This window comes from Pseudorca crassidens, chromosome 6 (genome assembly GCF_039906515.1).
Source record: "Pseudorca crassidens isolate mPseCra1 chromosome 6, mPseCra1.hap1, whole genome shotgun sequence".
NCBI lineage: Eukaryota > Metazoa > Chordata > Mammalia > Artiodactyla > Delphinidae > Pseudorca > Pseudorca crassidens.
Window position 1 is genome coordinate 78,636,532 of NC_090301.1, and position 18,581 is coordinate 78,655,112.

At 41.6% G+C, this 18,581-nt stretch overlaps 1 protein-coding gene and 1 long non-coding RNA gene across 38 annotated transcripts in view; one reads left to right on the forward strand and one right to left on the reverse strand.

Annotated features, from left to right (window-relative positions):
• The window catches only part of LOC137226655 (uncharacterized), a 169,694-nt gene extending 152,278 nt beyond the window's left edge, over positions 1 to 17,416 (reverse strand). The window contains exons 1-3 of the long non-coding RNA XR_010944460.1: positions 17,208 to 17,416; positions 9,287 to 9,425; positions 9,054 to 9,190 (exon numbers count right to left, since the gene is read on the reverse strand). This is a non-coding gene — a long non-coding RNA (uncharacterized lncRNA). The remainder of the gene's footprint in view (positions 1 to 9,053; positions 9,191 to 9,286; positions 9,426 to 17,207) is intronic.
• NEB (nebulin) overlaps positions 1 to 18,581 on the forward strand; it is a 225,507-nt gene that overhangs the window by 185,358 nt on the left and 21,568 nt on the right. For 36 of the 37 annotated variants that reach the window (XM_067741962.1, XM_067741928.1, XM_067741963.1 and 33 more), the window contains 16 exons: positions 481 to 588; positions 2,729 to 2,833; positions 4,387 to 4,491; positions 4,933 to 5,037; positions 5,662 to 5,766; positions 5,857 to 5,967; positions 6,684 to 6,794; positions 7,009 to 7,110; positions 7,221 to 7,325; positions 11,619 to 11,729; positions 12,329 to 12,433; positions 12,990 to 13,094; positions 15,356 to 15,460; positions 16,890 to 17,000; positions 17,412 to 17,522; positions 18,054 to 18,167. In XM_067741962.1, coding sequence (XP_067598063.1) covers positions 481 to 588; positions 2,729 to 2,833; positions 4,387 to 4,491; positions 4,933 to 5,037; positions 5,662 to 5,766; positions 5,857 to 5,967; positions 6,684 to 6,794; positions 7,009 to 7,110; positions 7,221 to 7,325; positions 11,619 to 11,729; positions 12,329 to 12,433; positions 12,990 to 13,094; positions 15,356 to 15,460; positions 16,890 to 17,000; positions 17,412 to 17,522; positions 18,054 to 18,167 — 1,719 coding nt within the window. The remainder of the gene's footprint in view (positions 1 to 480; positions 589 to 2,728; positions 2,834 to 4,386; positions 4,492 to 4,932; positions 5,038 to 5,661; positions 5,767 to 5,856; positions 5,968 to 6,683; positions 6,795 to 7,008; positions 7,111 to 7,220; positions 7,326 to 11,618; positions 11,730 to 12,328; positions 12,434 to 12,989; positions 13,095 to 15,355; positions 15,461 to 16,889; positions 17,001 to 17,411; positions 17,523 to 18,053; positions 18,168 to 18,581) is intronic. The other variant, XM_067741934.1, reaches the window with a different exon arrangement.

Here is an 18,581-nt window from a genome sequence, read left to right on the forward strand (position 1 = left end):
CGGTGGCTTCTCTTGTTGTGGAGCACGGGCTCTAGGTGCGCGGGCTTCAGTAGTTGCAGCACATGGGCTCAGTAGTTGTGGCGCGCGGGCTTGTGGCATCTTCCTGGACCAGGGATCGAACCTGTGTCCCCTACGTTTGCAGGCAGATTGTTAACCACTGCCCCACCAGGGAAGTCCCTGTTTGGAAGATTCTACTGCCATTTAGAGGGAGGGAGGCAGGGACAATAAGTGTCCTACTATGCTCAGGACTCTTCTTTTACAGTAAAGAATTGTTCCAACCAAATTGGCAGACACCCCATTGTAGAGGCACTGGAGCCTTAGCAGAAAGCATGAAAGCACCTGTTGAGTTTATGGAATTCTCTTTCCTTTATATACACTCAATGACAACAACAACAATGTTGCCTTTATATGTTTACATTATGTTGCAATGTCAATTGAGATACATAAAGTTGTCTCTTTCTGCCTTTTCATCTCCTTCAGATACTGTATAAGTTGGAATACAACAAGGCCAGACCCAGAGGCTACACCACAATCCATGACACCCCCATGTTGCTGCATGTCCAAAAGGTCAAAGATGAAGTCAGTGATGTAAGTTACTAGGACGGCTTTGCAGCCCCTCTCACTTTGGCCTCTTTGTAATGTGCTATAACAAACCCAGGTCCACTTATCTATTCCTGTGTAACAATCACTCTAAATGTAGTGGTTTGAGACAGGAGTCATGCTTTTTTGGCTCACAGTTCTGTGAGCTGAGTGGGCACAGTTGAGTGGATGCTCTACCCCACGCGCTACAGCTCAGGCAGGAAGGCTCACTCCCAGAGCTCGCGCCCGATCACGGCTGGGCTGGGAGCTCAGCCATTGTATAGACAGGAGCCCCTGTATGTGGCCTTTCCGTGTGGTTTGGCCGTCTCATGGCAGAGTGGATGGGTTCTAAGAGGCTAGAGTAGAAGCTCCCAGACCAGTCTGAAAAATGCAGTGTGCCATAAACTCTATTAATACTCTATAAGTTTTGTCTTGGCTAAGAGGAAAGGGTAGCCATTAAGTTCTAATACTCTGAATTTGAGGAGAAATTATATTCATATATTTTCATATATATAGCTAGATTCTATGGTGGAACACTATCATAATATTGGTTAAAATATATATATATATAAATATATATATATATATATTTTTTTCCCGGTACACAGGCCTCTCACTGTTGTGGCCTCTCCCGTTGCGGAGCACAGGCTCCGGACGCGCAGGCTCAGCGGCCATGGCTCACGGGCCCAGCCGCTCCGCGGCATGTGGGATCTTCCCGGACCGGGGCACGAACCCCTGTCCCCTACCTCGGCAGGCGGACTCTCAACCACTGCACCACCAGGGAGGCCCTTAGATTAAGTATTTTAATGGCTATATGGGCACCATAAAGAATAATGAAGGCAACTGTGGAATCCCTACCCCAAAGCCTTGACTGAGGCTGGTGCTCAGGAATTCTTTGGTAGCTAAACAAATGGGTTCACACTATTGACTCTAAGTTGCCAAGAAAAATGCTAAATACACCAGTGCACTGTTTATGAAGGCAGAAATGTATAAATCATTTAAAAAACATTTTTTATATTTTTTATGTTAAAATAAATTTTGACACTTTGGACATAAACGTCGGGTATTCATAAACATCTATAAGGTAGATCCCTTATGTGGAGCAGCCCATTCCCTCTCAGTGTAGAAAGATGAAGCAATTCTATATCCACTTCCCTAAATTTCTGATTGTAACAATAACCTGAGATGTTGATGAAAAATATGAATTTCCAAGTCAGTCCCCCAAAGCTACTGATTTACTACATCTATGGTGAAGCACAGAAAATTGTGATTTTTATGATCAGGCAAGTTTAGTAAGTGCTACTATGGCTTCCGTAGAACAGTTTCTCAGTCACAGTAAGACCTAAGATCCTTCCCCAATAACTAGTGAGAAGTCCCAGGTGGAGTCCCAGGGCCCTGAAATTTAAAAGGAGCAAAGGTGGGTGAAGCTAGAAATTCCAGGCTAGACATGAAAAAATGACCAGTTGGGCTCAAAGAGGCTAAGCCTTCCCTTTTCTCCCCCTCCCATTCAAACCCACACATGCCCAAACTTACCAGCGATGGCTCTAGCAATGACAGTAGTGACGACAGCATTCATCCATCAGTTCATTCATTCATCAAATATTTATTGGGTTCCTAAGTGCCTGATGCTAGGAATGAGGTGATGAATGATACACAATCTTTGCCCGCAAGGGATTCAGCTCAATGGAAAGAATAGACAGATAAATAATTATAACACGACATGATAGCAGCTACAACTGTAGGGACATGGAAGAAGGGCAAGCCTGATCCCATCTGGGTGAGCCAATGGGGGAAGGCTTCTCTTCCATCAACAGTTTTCAAGATGTCCTGAACTCAGGAGTTTCTGATTTGGGGACAGGAAAACCCACATGGATAGCTGTCCAGCTGCCCCTTTCAGCACAAGCTCAGAGGACATAAGTTCTATGGTGACACTGGTGAACATACACAATGTGTCCTGGGGAGTTGGTTTTAAGATCTGAGACAGGATGGTGCGTGTCACATAGCTGCACGGCTGCATCCCTTCTTCACAACAGACCGATTCAGTCTTAAGGAGTATCATGTACTATATTATGGTTTTAATTTCTTGTTTTTTAAGATACTTGTGGGCTGCTATAAAAAAAAAAAAATTGACCTGTGTTTCCTCCCACAGCTGAAATACAAAGAAGTTTACCAGAGAACTAAGTCCAACTGTACCATTGAGCCTGATGCTGTTCATATCAAAGCAGCCAAGGATGCCTACAAAGTCAACACCAATGTAAGTTCCAGAAACGTCCCCAAGCCTAAGAGGGGTTCATCAGCTTCTGTAGGGCACATGGCCTCTTTTGACATCTTTTCAAGTGATTGAGTTCTAGTGAGTCCAGATCAAGGGTTGGGCCCCAGAGCATGAGTGATAACACTGACCCCTAAATGCTGCCCATGGTTCTTACAGAGGACAGTGGGGAAGAGCAAGGATGGCCCACGGATGTTATACCCCCTCAGCCTCCATGTTAGGATGCTGAAAAATGGGGGATTTAATTCTGAAATGAAGGTTACATTTTCGACAGTGTCTCCGGTCTCCATGTTCTTCTCCTGCCACAAACTCTAGAGCCTACTTCTCCTGAAAAAAAAAAAAAAGAGAACACTTGAGCTGCTTGGTGCTGTCAGGAGTTGGCCTAGACCTTCCTCCTGTTCACATCTCCCTGCGCTGACTCATTTCTTTGTGATGGGGCATCTTAAAGCCTCAACCACAGAAACATTTTTGTGCATTTAAATGAGTATCGACTTCTTAAAATATATATAAATGGTTATATAATGAAATATTGTAAAACCCAACTAGTGCCTACTAGTGCTACAGAGAACTTATATTTATTAGGGCCAGCAAACTGAAATGCCTTTAGGGACTGGCAGGTATCGTACAGGTGTCCTGGGGATGGACAGAGGGATGGGTAGCAGGATTGATGTGGGACGAAGCGAATGCAGTAAAATGTACGTTGTAGAATCTAGGTGCTGGGTGTATGGCTATTCTCTGTAAGATTCATGCAACTCCTCATGCATCTGAAAATTTTCACAATAGAATGGGGAAAAGTTGGATCACTTTTTAACTTATAAAACATGTTTATCTTATTGCATACCAATTACACCTTGACCAAAAAAAGGAGAAAGAAAAAGAGTGAGGAAAGAAATGTGCCTGATAATGAGGGCTCTTCCCAGGGACACTCACTTCTGTGCCTCAGGTTCAGCCCAAGGCAGCCAGTTCTCCAGCTCAGATGCAAGTCTAGCAAGTCCACAAGCACCTCTGATGCCTGGCTGCCCAGGTTGGAAACCCAGCTCCACTGTTCACTAGCTGTCTCACCTGGGCAGCTTACTTAGCCCTTCTAGGCAGTTCCTCAGCTGCTGATTTTATATAGTTGTGGTAAAGAGTAAATGAGTTAATATCTATATCTATATATAAAGCACTTTGAAAAGTGCCTGGAATGAAATAAATACTGCAAGTGTTTAATACTTTTTTTAAAAGTCTGAATTTAGTTAGAAATTAAAAGTACTTGACTCTGAAAATGATTAGACTGCACTGGCAGAGTGAGTTTGAAGAATTGTTTCGCCAGGAGCCTTTAAAAATTTTAGCCCCTATTTTGAGGCCAAAGGGTCCCACAAGAGGACAACTTGAGTGGCCAACTAGTTGTACAGAAATTTTACTTGGGGCTCTCTCTTACATAAAGAACCATGACTGGTTACATGTTAACGTGCAAGATGAGTCCCTCTGTGCAACGTGTGTGGTTGTGAATTCAGGCCACCGAGTGAAGTGACTTGTTTTTGTCTTGTTAAAAACAGCTGGATTACAAGAAGCAGTATGAAGCCAACAAAGCCCACTGGAGATGGACCCCTGACCGACCGGACTTCATCCAGGCCGCCAAGTCATCCCTACAGCAAAGCGATGTGAGATAAGAGAGGCAGTCAGAACTGCATGACATACCTGAGACAGAAACATTTATCTTTATTCATAATAACCACTGTCACAGGTGTTAACCCTAGCTCATTTGAGATCCAAGAAGGACAGGAGGGTTGTAAGGTGTGGAAGGCAAGCTCAGGAAGCAGACCTGGCCACAGAGCCTGGTCTCCCATGGCTGGGCCCAAACACTAACGGCTCAGAGTCCTGAGGGAGGCAGGGGAGGGCCAGGAGGGCTTTGTTCTGGCCTCGGGGCTGGAAAGGAGGAGCCCAGCTTTCAGTGGGCCCAGCAGGAAGCCCCTGCCCCCATCCTGGTAGCAAATCCCCATAATGCCCTTAAGAAGAGGACTCGCTACAAATTCAACCAAATACCGGCTTCCTCCTGTGCCTGTCACCCTTTCCCATCTTCCTCTGTCTTTCTTCTGTTACAGTTTGAATACAAGCTGGACCGGGAGTTCCTCAAAGGTTGCAAGCTTTCTGTCACTGATGATAAAGACATGGTGCTGGCCCTGAAGAATTCTATAATAGAAAGTGATGTAAGTATTCAGTCCCTTCCAAGAGGCCTAACCTCACTCAGGGCTGTCTTCTGCAGCCCAGTGCCCAGGGGCCCGCAGCACAGAGGAGGCTGCTGCCCACGTCGACACCAGTGACTTGGCAGAGCAGAGCGGCAGCAGTGGGAAGCTGTTACAGCCAGGTGGCCGCTCCTGATCTATACTGCACCTCAGAAAAATCCACACGCCGCAGTGGGGACTCTGAAGGCCCGTTTGGACTCTATAAGGAAACGTATTCATTTCTGTGGGGTCATACGCTTCCTATGCTTCCTGTGTTTCCTCATCTGGAAAGGAGGAATGATAATGCCTCCCAGGGTTTGCGGGAGGGTCCAATGACATATTTAAAAGTGCTGTGAACTAACGCTGTATGTATAAAGATTCATCGTAAGATTCATTCTGATTGTTATTAAATCCTCAACTTGCATGAGATAAAGAAAATCCTTTTTTGATATTTCCCAAGATTTCCAAACATGAGGTCTTTTACTGAGTTTAATGATTCTACTCTGTCAATGATGCTATTCTCCCAGCTCTATTTAGTAACTTGGGAGCTTAATAAAAATATGCAGGAGAGTCAGAGGAGCTGAAGAAATGCTTTTTTCACCCCTGCAGCTGAAATACAAACAGAAACATGTCAAGGAAAGAGGAAGCTACCATGCCGTGCCCGATACGCCTCAGATCCTCCTGGCAAAGACAGTCAGCAATCTGGTGTCCGAGGTAACCCTCCAGCACCCCACAGGCTTGCCTTCCGTCTTGGGCTGATGCCCCAGGCAGGCATTTAAACAAGCTCTCTGTGCTTTCCCTCAGAACAAGTACAAGCAGCATGTGAAGAAGCACTTGGCTCAGGGCTCATACACAACACTGCCGGAGACCCGGGACACTGTTCATGTCAAGGAAGTGACCAGGAACGTCAGTGATGTAAGTGACCAGCCCCAGGACTCTTGGCAGCAGCAGTGGCACTTTACCTTAGAATCCAGCAAAAGACTGTAAGCGGCATTTTTGCTTACACTTTCCTTTGCGTTACTTCACTCTTACCATCAGTACCTATAGGTGAATTTTGAACGCTGGTTTAAAAGACAACTCAATATTTATTGGCTTTCCAATTACGGCAACTGTGGCAGATGTGGGTTTGGCCATAGGATGTATTGTCTAGCAATATAAGATGTCACTAACCTAGTGGTAATAAAGGGAGGGAGCATTGATGGTAAAGATCAGCCTCTCCCACCATCTCCCCTCTCCTTAAACTGCTGAACAATTTTAGAGAAGTAAAGTCACCTCTTTGTATCTCAGTAATCTCTGCCCACTACATCCTTACGGATAATGCTTTAATAATCATGGTATTATATTTTATGAGCCCTGTGTGGTTCCATTTATTTTAAAAAGGTAGAAATGGTAAATGAAAGAGTTTAATTTGCTTGTCATCAGTTCTCCAAAGACTGGTGTGTGGTTCAATGACAGGTTCCAGGACAGAAATGACAGGGAAGAACTAGAGTATATATCAGAGACCCCAGTTCCAAAATGACACCAAAATGGAGAGCCACGGATTTTCCTCGAGATCTTCTCTTAGTTCTTCAAGTAAAACAATTCTGTTCCTAGCTTCCTCTGCTCACATAAGTAATTCTGGCTCTTTTTAGACAAATTACAAGAAGAATTTTGTCAAGGAGAAAGGAAAATCCAACTACTCCATCATGCTGGAGCCCCCAGAGGTGAAACACGCTATGGAGGTGGCCAAGAAGCAGAGTAATGTAAGTTTCTCCTCTCACTCTCAGGGGGCCACTTGAGCTGGTGGGTCCCACATTGGTATATGCTGGGCTGGGTCCAGTGAGTGGTCACCCTAATTTCTATATCTGGTGGTCTAAAAAATACGGTAGTGGGGTTGATTTGGTTTTAATAAAAGGTTCCTTTCAGAAAGATAGCGTATCTCTCAAGTGAGCAAATGTTTTCTTTTTCCAAATAAAGGTCGCTTACAAAAAAGATGCTAAAGAAAACCTGCATTACACAACAGTGGCCGATCGGCCAGACATCAAGAAGGCCACGCAGGCAGCCAAACAGGCCAGCGAGGTAAGGGTGTGTTTAGAAGGTACCCAGTCCCAAGTGGTCACTGCAAACAAGTAGTTGGTGGTCACTGGCCACCTAGAACGTGGTGCCCATTCTGGTTTTCTTTGATGCAGGTGGAGTACAGAGCCAAGCACCGCAAGGAAGGCAGCCACGGGCTAAGCATGCTTGGGCGTCCAGACATTGAAATGGCCAAGAAGGCAGCCAAGCTGAGCAGCCAGGTAACACAGATGGGCGAGCAGCAGCTCTGATGTGAGGGGATGTTTAAAGACCTTGCAGGAAGAAGCGATTCCCAGAATGAAAGTGCGGTATCAGCAACCAGAGAGAGACTGCAGCACTCCAGATCTTTGAAAATGATATCACGAAAAGCTTTGAAAAGTTATATCAGATGCAGTCACTTTTAGTTTTTCATTCAGCAAACATATATTGAATGCCTGGACTAGTAACTAGAGGCAGTAGATGTCCTCAGACTATATGTCTATGGCTAAATAATTACAGTTTGGGGTTGTAAGTGTTTGATCGAGGTATGTACAGGGGAGCTGAGGGGGAATGCCTAATTCTAGCAGATTTCATATTATTGAGTAGATGGACTTAGAAATGCGTCCAAACTTGATTGCCCCATTACCTAATTTCCCTTGTGAGACCAGTTATCTAGAATACTCTTGAGTTATGACAAGTTTTCAGACTTTAGATCAGAGACCCCATGATCAACCACCAGATCTTTCAGAGAGCAAGTTTTAGTCCCAAAAGATGAGCTCAGAAATATCTTATCTCTTCTCCAATTCAAAGATCCTACCTTCTTTTCATTGTCTGTTTTCTCAAGTATTTGTTTGAAGAAATACGTTTAGGATACCTTTGGTGGTTGTATGTATGACTTTCAGCAATGCCAAACGTGGGATCCCAATCTTTTGGAAGATACAAATAACATCAAGTGACAATACAGGAGGGAATTATGAGGAGACAAAAAGTTCAGATGACTGATGACAAGCAAATACTATTTTTAAAAAGTTTTTTAATTTAAAACTCCTATGCTGTATTTTTATTATAAGTTAATGGAATTGTATAAGTACTCGAAACCAAGATATGAAATCACCAGCAAGAAACAGTGGAATCTCTAAGAATAATGAAATGTAACATGAACTTTTCAGTGTAAAAATATTTAATATGTTTTTAAATCTCCAAGGTCATACCATTAGCAAGTTAAAAACAAGTTGAAATTTTGAAGACTTTGCTGGTTTTACAAATAGAGAGGCCTGTATTTCTTTTTTTTTTGCGGTACGCGGGCCCTTCACTGTTGTGGCCTCTCCCGTTGCGGAGCACAGGCTCCGGACGTGCAGGCTCAGCGTCCATGGCTCACGGGCCCAGCCGCTCCGCGGCATGTGGGATCTTCCCGGACCAGGCAATGAACCCGTGTCCCCTGCATTGGCAGGCGGACTCTCAACCACTGCGCCACCAGGGAAACCCAAGAGAGACCTGTATTTCTAACCCCAAGTGAATCCTATGATGTGGAGAATGAGTCCCAACCAGATCGTTTTATGAGCTCCCTTTCCTGGGTTTACTTCCTGGGAAAGGCTTGCCTCAGGATTGACAGCTTCATGGTGTGGCCCCTGGTCCAAGGAGACTTCCCCTCTGTGTGGGCCCTCCCCGTTCTGACTTTGCTGTCTTGCTGGTACTCTAGGCGGAATACGTCAAAGGCCAAAGGAGAGGGTACGGGCACGGCGCCGCATCTTATGACACCCCTATGATGAGGCAGCTTAAGAAAACTAATGTGCTCATCAGTGATGTAAGACTGGCATCAGTGATCCCATATATCTGTCTTCCTCTTTCTCTCACCTATCTTCTTAGCCTTGGTCAGGGGACTGACCAAGTCGCACTCTTTTCTGTTGGTTTTGTGTTGGAACGTGTAGAATGCTGTGGAAATTTGTCAAAGGATATACTTTTGCACACACCTGTCTTTTCCTGCATGAAACTTTCCCTCTGGAACATGCCTTTGGAACAGGAAGGTAGAGTAGATTTGGAGATGGCCTCCTAACTTCTTTAGGCTGCTGACACCAATCAAAAGCTGAAAACAGACTGAGGATCTCATCTGCAACCACACAAAGAAAGCCTCTGCTGATTACCACTGCTGGTGTTTAATACATTTAAGACTGGCGTTTAATACAGTCTCTCAGTTCAGACATACCCTGAATCAACAGTATAAACTGCTCAAAATGTTTTCACTCATAGCTTTCACCCTGTTTTACAGTCTCAGTGGCAAGAAACGTTCTAATTCTTGGACCTGCTCTTCAGTCTTTAGAAGCGCCAATATACAGTTCAAGTCCCTGAAAAGGAGCAGAACAACTGGGTGTTAGATCTTTAAATTTAATTGAACTTTGAAAGAATAATTGATCGGAAACCGTTTTCTCACACTATCTGAGCCCTTTGGGGTAATGGACACTGGTATTGCCGTTTGCTGACACACGGCCTTGCATGGTTGCCTCTCACTTCCCTGGTAAACAAGAAAAAGAAGGCTTTTCCATTCCATATGCCATGTGAATGTGGTTTTACTGTACTTCCTGCCTAATCCCACACCTTTCTAAGAATTCTTGGAGTCCTGAATCCGATGTGTGTCCTTATCACACAAAGTCAAAAAGGAAGGTCGAGCGTGTTGGCTCAGATTCCCAGCAGCAGTCGTGCTCACCTGCACTTGCTTGGGGCCTTCTTGTGGAAAGAGGAGGCACAATTTTTTTTTTAATTAAAAAGTTAGAAATTTAAATCTACTTCAAATTAACAGAAAAGAACTGAAATGAGACCAGTAGAAAGCTGCTCTTCAAATATTTTCTCAGAAATGAGTTATTTTCTAAAAGATAGAGGATTTTTAGCATTCTTCTAAAAGAAATGGATTTTATTCTCATCAGAGATGGGCCTTTGCGTCTTTCCTTCCCCAGTCTGACTCTGCACATCTAGTTTACTTTGCTTTTTCCTTGTTTCACTGCTCTTGGGATCAGCCCTAGCCTTATGGGTTTCTGTATCCTTAGGAGAAGTTTTCTCTTGGTTCAGACAACTCACCACCTCTGACTTTCCTTAGCAGGCTTTGCATTTCTTTCTTTGGGGAGTGAACTTCCTTTCAGAGAAGAGCCATTGTAGCATTTATTCACATTGTGTTTTCCTGTTATGTTTCCTCCTTCCTCCACTGTGTGTCTGACTCAGTGTGCCTGCATCGTGCTGTACTGTTCTGCATGCTTATTTCGTCTACACATTTCCACTGGAGATTTATTCAAAATAAATGAGCCTCAGCACTGTGAATGCTTTTTCTCTGATGTGGCAGATTTCGTTGTTCTTAGCATTTGAGTGGTCTCCTTTTGTTCCTGTTGTGCTGGATGTGTAAAGTTGTGGGGAAGTAAAGTGATGAAGCATGAGGGGTACTGATTTTAAATGCCTACAGTGTGAAATATCTGGTGACCAGATCCTGGTGTGCTAATAACTTTGAATGAGCGAGTCTTTCCTCTTACCAATAACAGAAACTCTAGGTGTCCCGGAGCATCAAATATTGCCCTTTCAGCTGGCTAACTTCTAGAAGTAGCTCATTTTTCTTTGTTCCTAGAGTGAGTAACTAGTAGAGTTCTACTTCTGGATTAATCCTAGTGACAAAGGCATCAGTCTGTTTTTAAATAAGGAAATGTTTCTGTCACTTTCAGTTTATTCTGTTGAATATCCCTATAAGTAAACCGTCATCTTTAGCTATTTTACCTAGGCATTATGACTGTCTCTTTCTTTCATCAATCAGATCACATTTATTGAGCAACTATTAGTGCCAGGCATTGCGCTTATTTTTTAAATTGAAGTTATTTTGTCCTTTGTGTATTCTTACTTTTATGTATCCTGCAAGTATATTTAATCTTATTTTTCTCATTATGCTAAAGTTATCTCACTTCTTTCCTTCTTCTAGCCTGAAATCATACCGAAGCCATTAACCCCCAAATTCTGTGCTTCTTTTACTCAGAAGTTATGCCAATTTTTTTGCCAATTAAAAAAAAACTTAAAAGATATAGCCAAAGTACATAACAATAAATCTCCTGATTTAATAGATTCCTTACTTCCCACCCTTCTTGATCATTTATAAAGCCTCTTGGAACTCCTGGCAATAGACCTAAAGTGCTTTTGGTTTTGCTAGTTAAGAGGACCAAAATGTTCTGAATCAAATATATTAGATCACTTCTTTGAATTTAGCCTGAAGCCTTTTCCCATGCATTTTTATTCTGCATCAAAAAAAGGTGAATATCTTTCATACCTCTGGATAATATAAAAATGAGCAAAACAAATACTATATCACTTGATCTTATTCTCAATTGCTTGTTGTCCCAACATAATTATTAATAGTGCTTTTACTCTTAGAAGTGTCCTAATTTGGATAATAAATTATATGACCCCTTTATGTGTAGCACATACTCTTTTGTATTTACATTTCCTCCATTCCTCAGTCTTCAGATTAATTGATGCTCAGGAATAATTTGGATTTTTGCATTTGCTGTTAGATTAAATACCGAGAAAATTTCAACAAAGAGAAGGGCAAGACACCAAAATACAATCCAAAAGACAGCCAGCTCTTCAAAATCATGAAAGATGCTAATGATCTCACAAGTGAGGTATGTGTTTGTTTAACTGTGGTAAAATATATAATGTGAAATTTGCCATTTTAACTATTTTTAAATATGTAATTCGGTGGCATTAATTACATTCACAATGTTGTCCAGCTACCACTGTTATTTCCAAAACTCTTTCATCACCCCAAACACAAACTCTATAACTATTAAGCAATAACTCTCCATTTCCCCCTCCCACCAATCCTGGTAACCTCTGATCTACTTTCTGTCCCTATGAATTTGCCTATTAGAGATTTCATGTGAGTGGAGTCATACAGTATTTGTCCCTTTTTTTGTCTGGCTTACTTCATTTAGCATAATGTTTTCAAGGTTCATCCATGCTGTAGCATGTGTCAGAACTTCATTCTTTCTTATGGTTGAATAATAGTCCATTGTATGTTTACATCACACTGTGTTTATCCCTTTGTCTGTCGATGGACACTTGAATTGTTTCCACTTTCTGGCTATTGTGAATGAGGTATGGTTTTTCACCGCCATCCCCAGCACTTGTTTCAGGATGGGACATCTTATTATGGTTTCCATTAATACCATTTTCCATTTCCTATTTATGTGATTTCCTTTTTTCCTTTACTGTTGTACAGGTTAAGTATAAGGCTGACTTGAAGAAACTTCACAAACCTGTGACTGACATGAAGGAATCTTTGATAATGAATCATGTCTTGAATACAAGCCAACTCGCCAGTTCTGTAAGCTCAATCATTTGCTCCAGAAACAGCTTGTTTCACCCATTTTCAACTAAATTCCTTCTCTGAGGTCACTTGCATCTCCTTCTCTGCTACTGAGGCACTACATTTATTAGAAAGCTCTCCTGTTCTCTGAGTGCATTCTTCCAAATTACAACATTAATCTACCAGTTCTCCACTGACTCTAACACCTCTCAGAATATAAAAATGCTTCTATTTTGGGGCTATTTAAATTTTTTTTCAAGTAATCACTCCCTTTCCCCCTTCTAAAAACATAGACTTACCATTTGGAATAGTTTCTTTCACGTTTAACTTTGCACCTTAAAACTACTTTGAATAAGCCATATAACCTAAGTGTTTACATCCTTGTATTAACTGACAATACTGAATGTGGATCTTCATCCTTTTAAAACATTTTCTTAAACCCCCTGTGTAGTGTTTGCTAATTTTAATTTGGTCTTGGTGCTGTTGCTGTGTAAATATCTAATGTAAAGAGGAAAAATAGGAATGCTGAGCAGCTTTGCCATCAATGTGCCTTTTTTTGCCACCTTCCCCTCAGTACCAGTACAAGAAAAACTATGAGAAGAGTAAAGGCCACTACCACACAATACCCGACAATCTGGAGCAGCTTCATCTAAAAGAGGCCACAGAATTACAGAGTGTAGTAAGTTGACCAAGACTGACTTTTTTCCTGCACATTCTACAATGTAAAAAATTTTGATGTATTCCACTCCTACCCCCCAAGGATGGTAGTTATAGTTGTAGTAACCATTGCTTGAGAAAATATCCAGAGATATTAGGGGCTTTGAATTTAGCAACATGTTGAAACAAATGTTTATGTTATGAGTGAGAGCAGTGTGAACATACATTGGAGAAACAGTGCATAGACATGCAATATGTGTTATTCAGGGTACTGACAGGGACTGGTAGCATAAAGATTACATCACAAGGGAGACAGACCCCTTAGAAAAGATTACTAAGGATGATAGGGAGCCTTTGGAGCAGAGGAGTGATATGCTCAGGTCACCACTGAAGTGGTCTCTGGGTGTGGAAGAAACTGCAAAATTTGTAAAATAATTAAGATTCTCAGAGGAAAGAACTTAGAGAAGGAGCTTGCTGTCACATGACCTTCTATATCACAAATTCAACACTATTTAGGTCCCCCATTGGGCATTAACCAAGAGGTCTAAATTACTAGAAATGCTCTCCTGTCATCTGTAAAGCAGCCCATGATCCCGGGCCTCTATTTTATTTTATTTATTTATTTATTTATTTTTGAAAATGTGTTTATTTTATTTAAAAATACCTACATCATCCCTTTCATTTATTTCTTTTTACTTTTTATTTATTTATTTATTTAACATCTTTATTGCAGTATAATTGCTTTACAGTGGTGTTAGTTTCTGCTTTATAACAGAGTGAGTCAGCTATACATGTACATATGTCCCCATATCTCTTCCCTCTTGCGTCTCCCTCCCTCCCACCCTCCCTATCCCACCCCTCTAGGCGGTCACAAAGCACCGAGCTGATCTCCCTCTGCTATGTGGCTGCTTCCCACTAGCTATCTATTTTACGTTTGGTAGTGTATATATGTCCATGCCGCTCTCTCACTTTGTCACAGCTTACCCTTCCTCCTCCCTGTATCCTCAAGTCCATTCTCTAGTAGGTCTGCGTCTTTATTCCCGTCCTGCCCCTAGGTTCTTCTGACCATTTTTTTTCTTTTCTTTTTTTTTAGATTCCATATATATGTGTTAGCATATGGTGTTTGTTTTTCTCTTTCTGACTTACTTCACTCTGTATGACAGACTCTAGGTCCATCCACCTCATTACAAATAACTCAATTTATTTTCTTTCTATGACTGAGTAATATTCCACTGTATATACGTGCCACATCTTCTTTATCCATTCATCTGTTGACCAGGCCTCTATTTTAATGTGTTGTCACAAGAAAGAGAGCTGAGATTGGGCTTTGCTATCAAGATGCTGCGTGACACAGACTTCTGTCTCTATCTCTTTCAATGTCTCCTGTGTAAATTAGGAATATCTATAGGCTCCCCCCATTCCTGGTCACATGTGATGAGGATAAGGAGATTGTATTTGTAAAATAGCCTTGGGGGTCTTTTTGAGAATGATAGGTTTGTTAGTAAGTCAGTCAAAAACTAGTCAACTGGATTTCATTTTTTTTTTTTTTGGTACGCGGGCCTCTCACTGATGTGGCCTCTCCCGTTGCGGAGCACAGGCTCCGAACGCGCAGGCTCAGCAGCCATGGCTCACGGGCCCAGCCGCTCCACGGCATGTGGGATCTCCCCGGACCGGGGCACGAACCCGTATCCCCTGCATTGGCAGGCGGACTCTCAACCACTGTGCCACCAGGGAAGCCCTGGATTTCATTTTTATACCAATCTATATTGGCAGCACTGAATATGTGACCAGTTATGACCTCAATTGAGTTTTTGATATATAATTAAAGCTGTATGCATTATCTATTAAGTCAAGACCCCAGGTCCCTCATAAAAGTTCTTATGAAAGAAAAACTGGAGATTTTTATCAGAAATATTGGCTGAGGCTCTGGCTAAAATGTTCACATCTACACACATCAAATCTTGGCCAACCTTATCTATGGGCGGTTTCCCCAGGCACTTTCTTGCCTCACAGCTTCTCTTAGCTGATTCTTCTGCAGTGATTCCTTTGTCTCCTTGAATTGAACACAAATCCTGACCATGCCTTGCAGACAGTAATGATGTTCTCCCACCAGGCCAAAACAAAAAGCTACTGGATCTGAATCACAAACAGGAAACTGTTTTGAGTGGCAATGAGATACCACCCACTGGACATAATGTATCAATTAAAAATACTATTGCTAAACTGGTGTCTGTCTACAGATTGGCCAGAGAAGACATATCTCATAAAGCTTTTCATAACTAGGTGAAATACAAAGAAAAGTATGAAAAGGAAAGAGGAAAGCCCATGCTGGACTTTGAAACACCAACATACATCACTGCCAAAGAGTCTCAGCAGATGCAGAGTGGGGTAAGTCCTGCACAAACCCACCACACAGCAAATACACCATCAAACTGATGAAAACAAGCTCTACCCACAGAAGTATCCAGCCTGTTGTTATCCCGAAGTTGTGGATGATGGGACTCTTTAAAATGTGATGACTAAAATCTTTTCCATCTCACGAATCCTGTGGCTCCATTATAAAAAGAAATGATCTGAATAGTAAACATTTACCATATATGTTTTATTTCAACTATCCTTTTCATAGAATTAGAACATAGAAAACTGTTCCTAACACTGAAACAATTTATTTTGAACATAACATAAATTTTTCTTTGAATGAAAAGTTCTCTCTGTGCAGACCTACTGTTGGCTTTGAATTGCTCTTCTCTTAATAGGAAGCCTCCAGTCCCCAAAAGGAAGACTTTTTTCTTTTAATCAGGATTTTTATCAAAATATCAAGTCAACATGACATATTTCCTATTTTAGAAATGTAAGCAGAGGCATCTAAAATAGTTCTTTTAATTTTTAAGCAATAGTAGAGAAGAATGGATCTTATTTTGAATCTTAGAAAGTCTGTTTTCATTGGGAAACAGGCTTATTTTGGATTTCTTTTTGCCTCCCCTCCATGGGCATATCTCCAACCATAAAGATAAATGATTTTTAATAAAAGTAACATTTTGGGGAGCTTCCTGGTGTGTAGAATGCCAAATAATGAAAAATTTTGAAGGGTTTCAAACAATTGCTGACTCTGGGTAAAGCATCTATGAGAGTTCCTTGTACTATTCTTGATACTCTTCTATAAATGTAAAGTTCTGTCAGAATTAAAAATGACAAAAATCAAGTTCCAACATCTCTTCCAAGGCTCCCAGTAAGACAGCCTCATCCAGGGATTGGAGAGGAGATGGGGGAGGTCGTGGCCCTCCCTCTCAACAGTGAGCAAAGCCTGAGAACTTGTCTGTGCTACATTATTCACCTTATCTGTTCAGTGACTTAATAGTCATGATTATGAAAAAGGCCAAATTTGCATTTGGTGCCCTCAGGTTCCCCTTCCTCTGGGGTGTTTTTGGGTTTTTTTCCCCCTTGAGTCACTTCTAATTGAGAAGTAAAATCTTTTGTTGCCTTCAGAAAAATGTCATCAGGAGAGATGACAGTGGATTGAGAGTCTTGGTGGCATATCCATCCTTCCACTTTCAAAGGGCCAGCCCCCATCACAGCGGCAGACAGACGAATGAGAGGCCACCAAAGTTTCTCAGCCTCTGAGTTTCCTTGGGCCATTTGCTCTACACAGAGTATTTCCAGAACAATCAGGCATATTTCAAATGTGTGACCATTAGCAGAACTAAGATCAAGTTAAGAGGCCATACACAGAAGGAAAATGGAATTATTTTCTTCCTAGGATTGAGAAAGAAATTGTAATAAACATTCTTAACTTGTCTTTCCTTCCTACTCACTTTAGAAAGAATATAAGAAAGATTATGAAGAGTCCATTAAAGGCAGAAACCTGATTGGCCTGGAGGTCACACCAGCTTTATTACATGTCAAATATGCAACCAAAATAGCCAGCGAGGTAGTGCCTACTTGGTCTTTTCTTTCCCTCCTGATCCAAATAATTGCACTAATGACACTCATCAACGTGTTCCTTCTACCATTTTCACTACCACCTAACTTTTCAGGTTTCAAGTTGGGTTCACATGTGTTTGGTACTACCCCCTCATCTGCTACCCATGTTAATTCTTCTAATTTTTTAATTGAATACCTAATAAAATGTGCTTACCTCAGCCTTCTATTAATTTCTAGTTTCTTATTTGACATTGAATATTAACTGATGAAGCTTATACCCTGCCTTTATTCATATCTTTATTTACTAAACTGTAACTCTTTAAAATTAGAAGGATTTTTTATTTTGTTTTGGCTCTTCACCAAAGAGGAATAATCCAGGCTTTCTTGTCAGCATTGTTGCTTGTATTCTGTGCCGTAGAAAGAGTACAGGAAAGATCTAGAGGAAGGCATCCGTGGGAAGGGTCTCAGTGAAATGGAAGATACGCCCGACATGCTAAGAGCAAAGAACGCCACTCAGATCCTCAATGAGGTGGGCACACAGCCAACTGCATGCACAGAATCAACCCAGCATCTCCTCCTTCTTAGCCAAGTTGCATAAAAAACCAGAAAGCAATAAAAAGAGAGTTTTTGTATTTCAGATTCCGTATTCAACATGGTTATTAACCATTAAATAAAATATCTCGATTTTGGATGTGTTGATATTATAACAGTCTGTTTCTGTAGTGGCTATTGTAACCTGTTATTTATCTAATATTATCTGATTTAACCTTGATACATTTGTTGTGCCCATTTAAATAAAGGCAGCACACTGGAGTGGTGGGCACCTAAGTATAATCCTTTACATACCAAACCAGATTTAAAATGTGCTTTTATACTTTAATTTTCTAAGTAGAGAATGCTAAAAAGCGTTCCAAAGGACACCTGGCATGAGTAGAATAGTTTCCTAAAGTGGTCTGCTGTTGTCACCACTCCATCCTGCCGCAGGGAAAGGTGAAGGCGACATCAGCAACTGAGATGGCATGAGTTAAGTAACTTTTTTTTTTTTTTAATGCTACTATAGAAAGAATATAAGAGAGACCTGGAGCTGGAAGTCAAAGGAAGAGGCCTGAATGCCATGGCCAATGAAACTCCCGACTTCCTCAGAGCCAGGAATGCTACAGATATTGCCAGTCAGGTCAGTGTTACTGTTCCATGTCAGTCTTTCAACAAAAAAAGTAGCTGAGATTACAAGGACACAGTGTTGTCCTTCTGTTGTCTTGTTGATCAGTTACAGTTAAACACATATAGTGGCATCCCTAAATATCCACATGGTGGAATGCATTCTGATGAAAGGATCAGGGGCCCTTTGCCAGGGCTGCTTTCATCTGTCCTTCTCCTAGCTCTTCTGTAAACAACTGATGCCTTACTATCTGTTGTTTCTCTCTCTCCTTCTGCTTTCCCCTACCCTACCCAACACCACCCTGCCCCCACCCCCAACTAGATAGTAAGCCTTTCAACAGCTAGGACTCAACCTTTCTTTCTGAATCTCACTCTTTAGCATAAAGCTATAGACACAATAGGGAAAAAATGTTGGCTAGCAAATAAATGA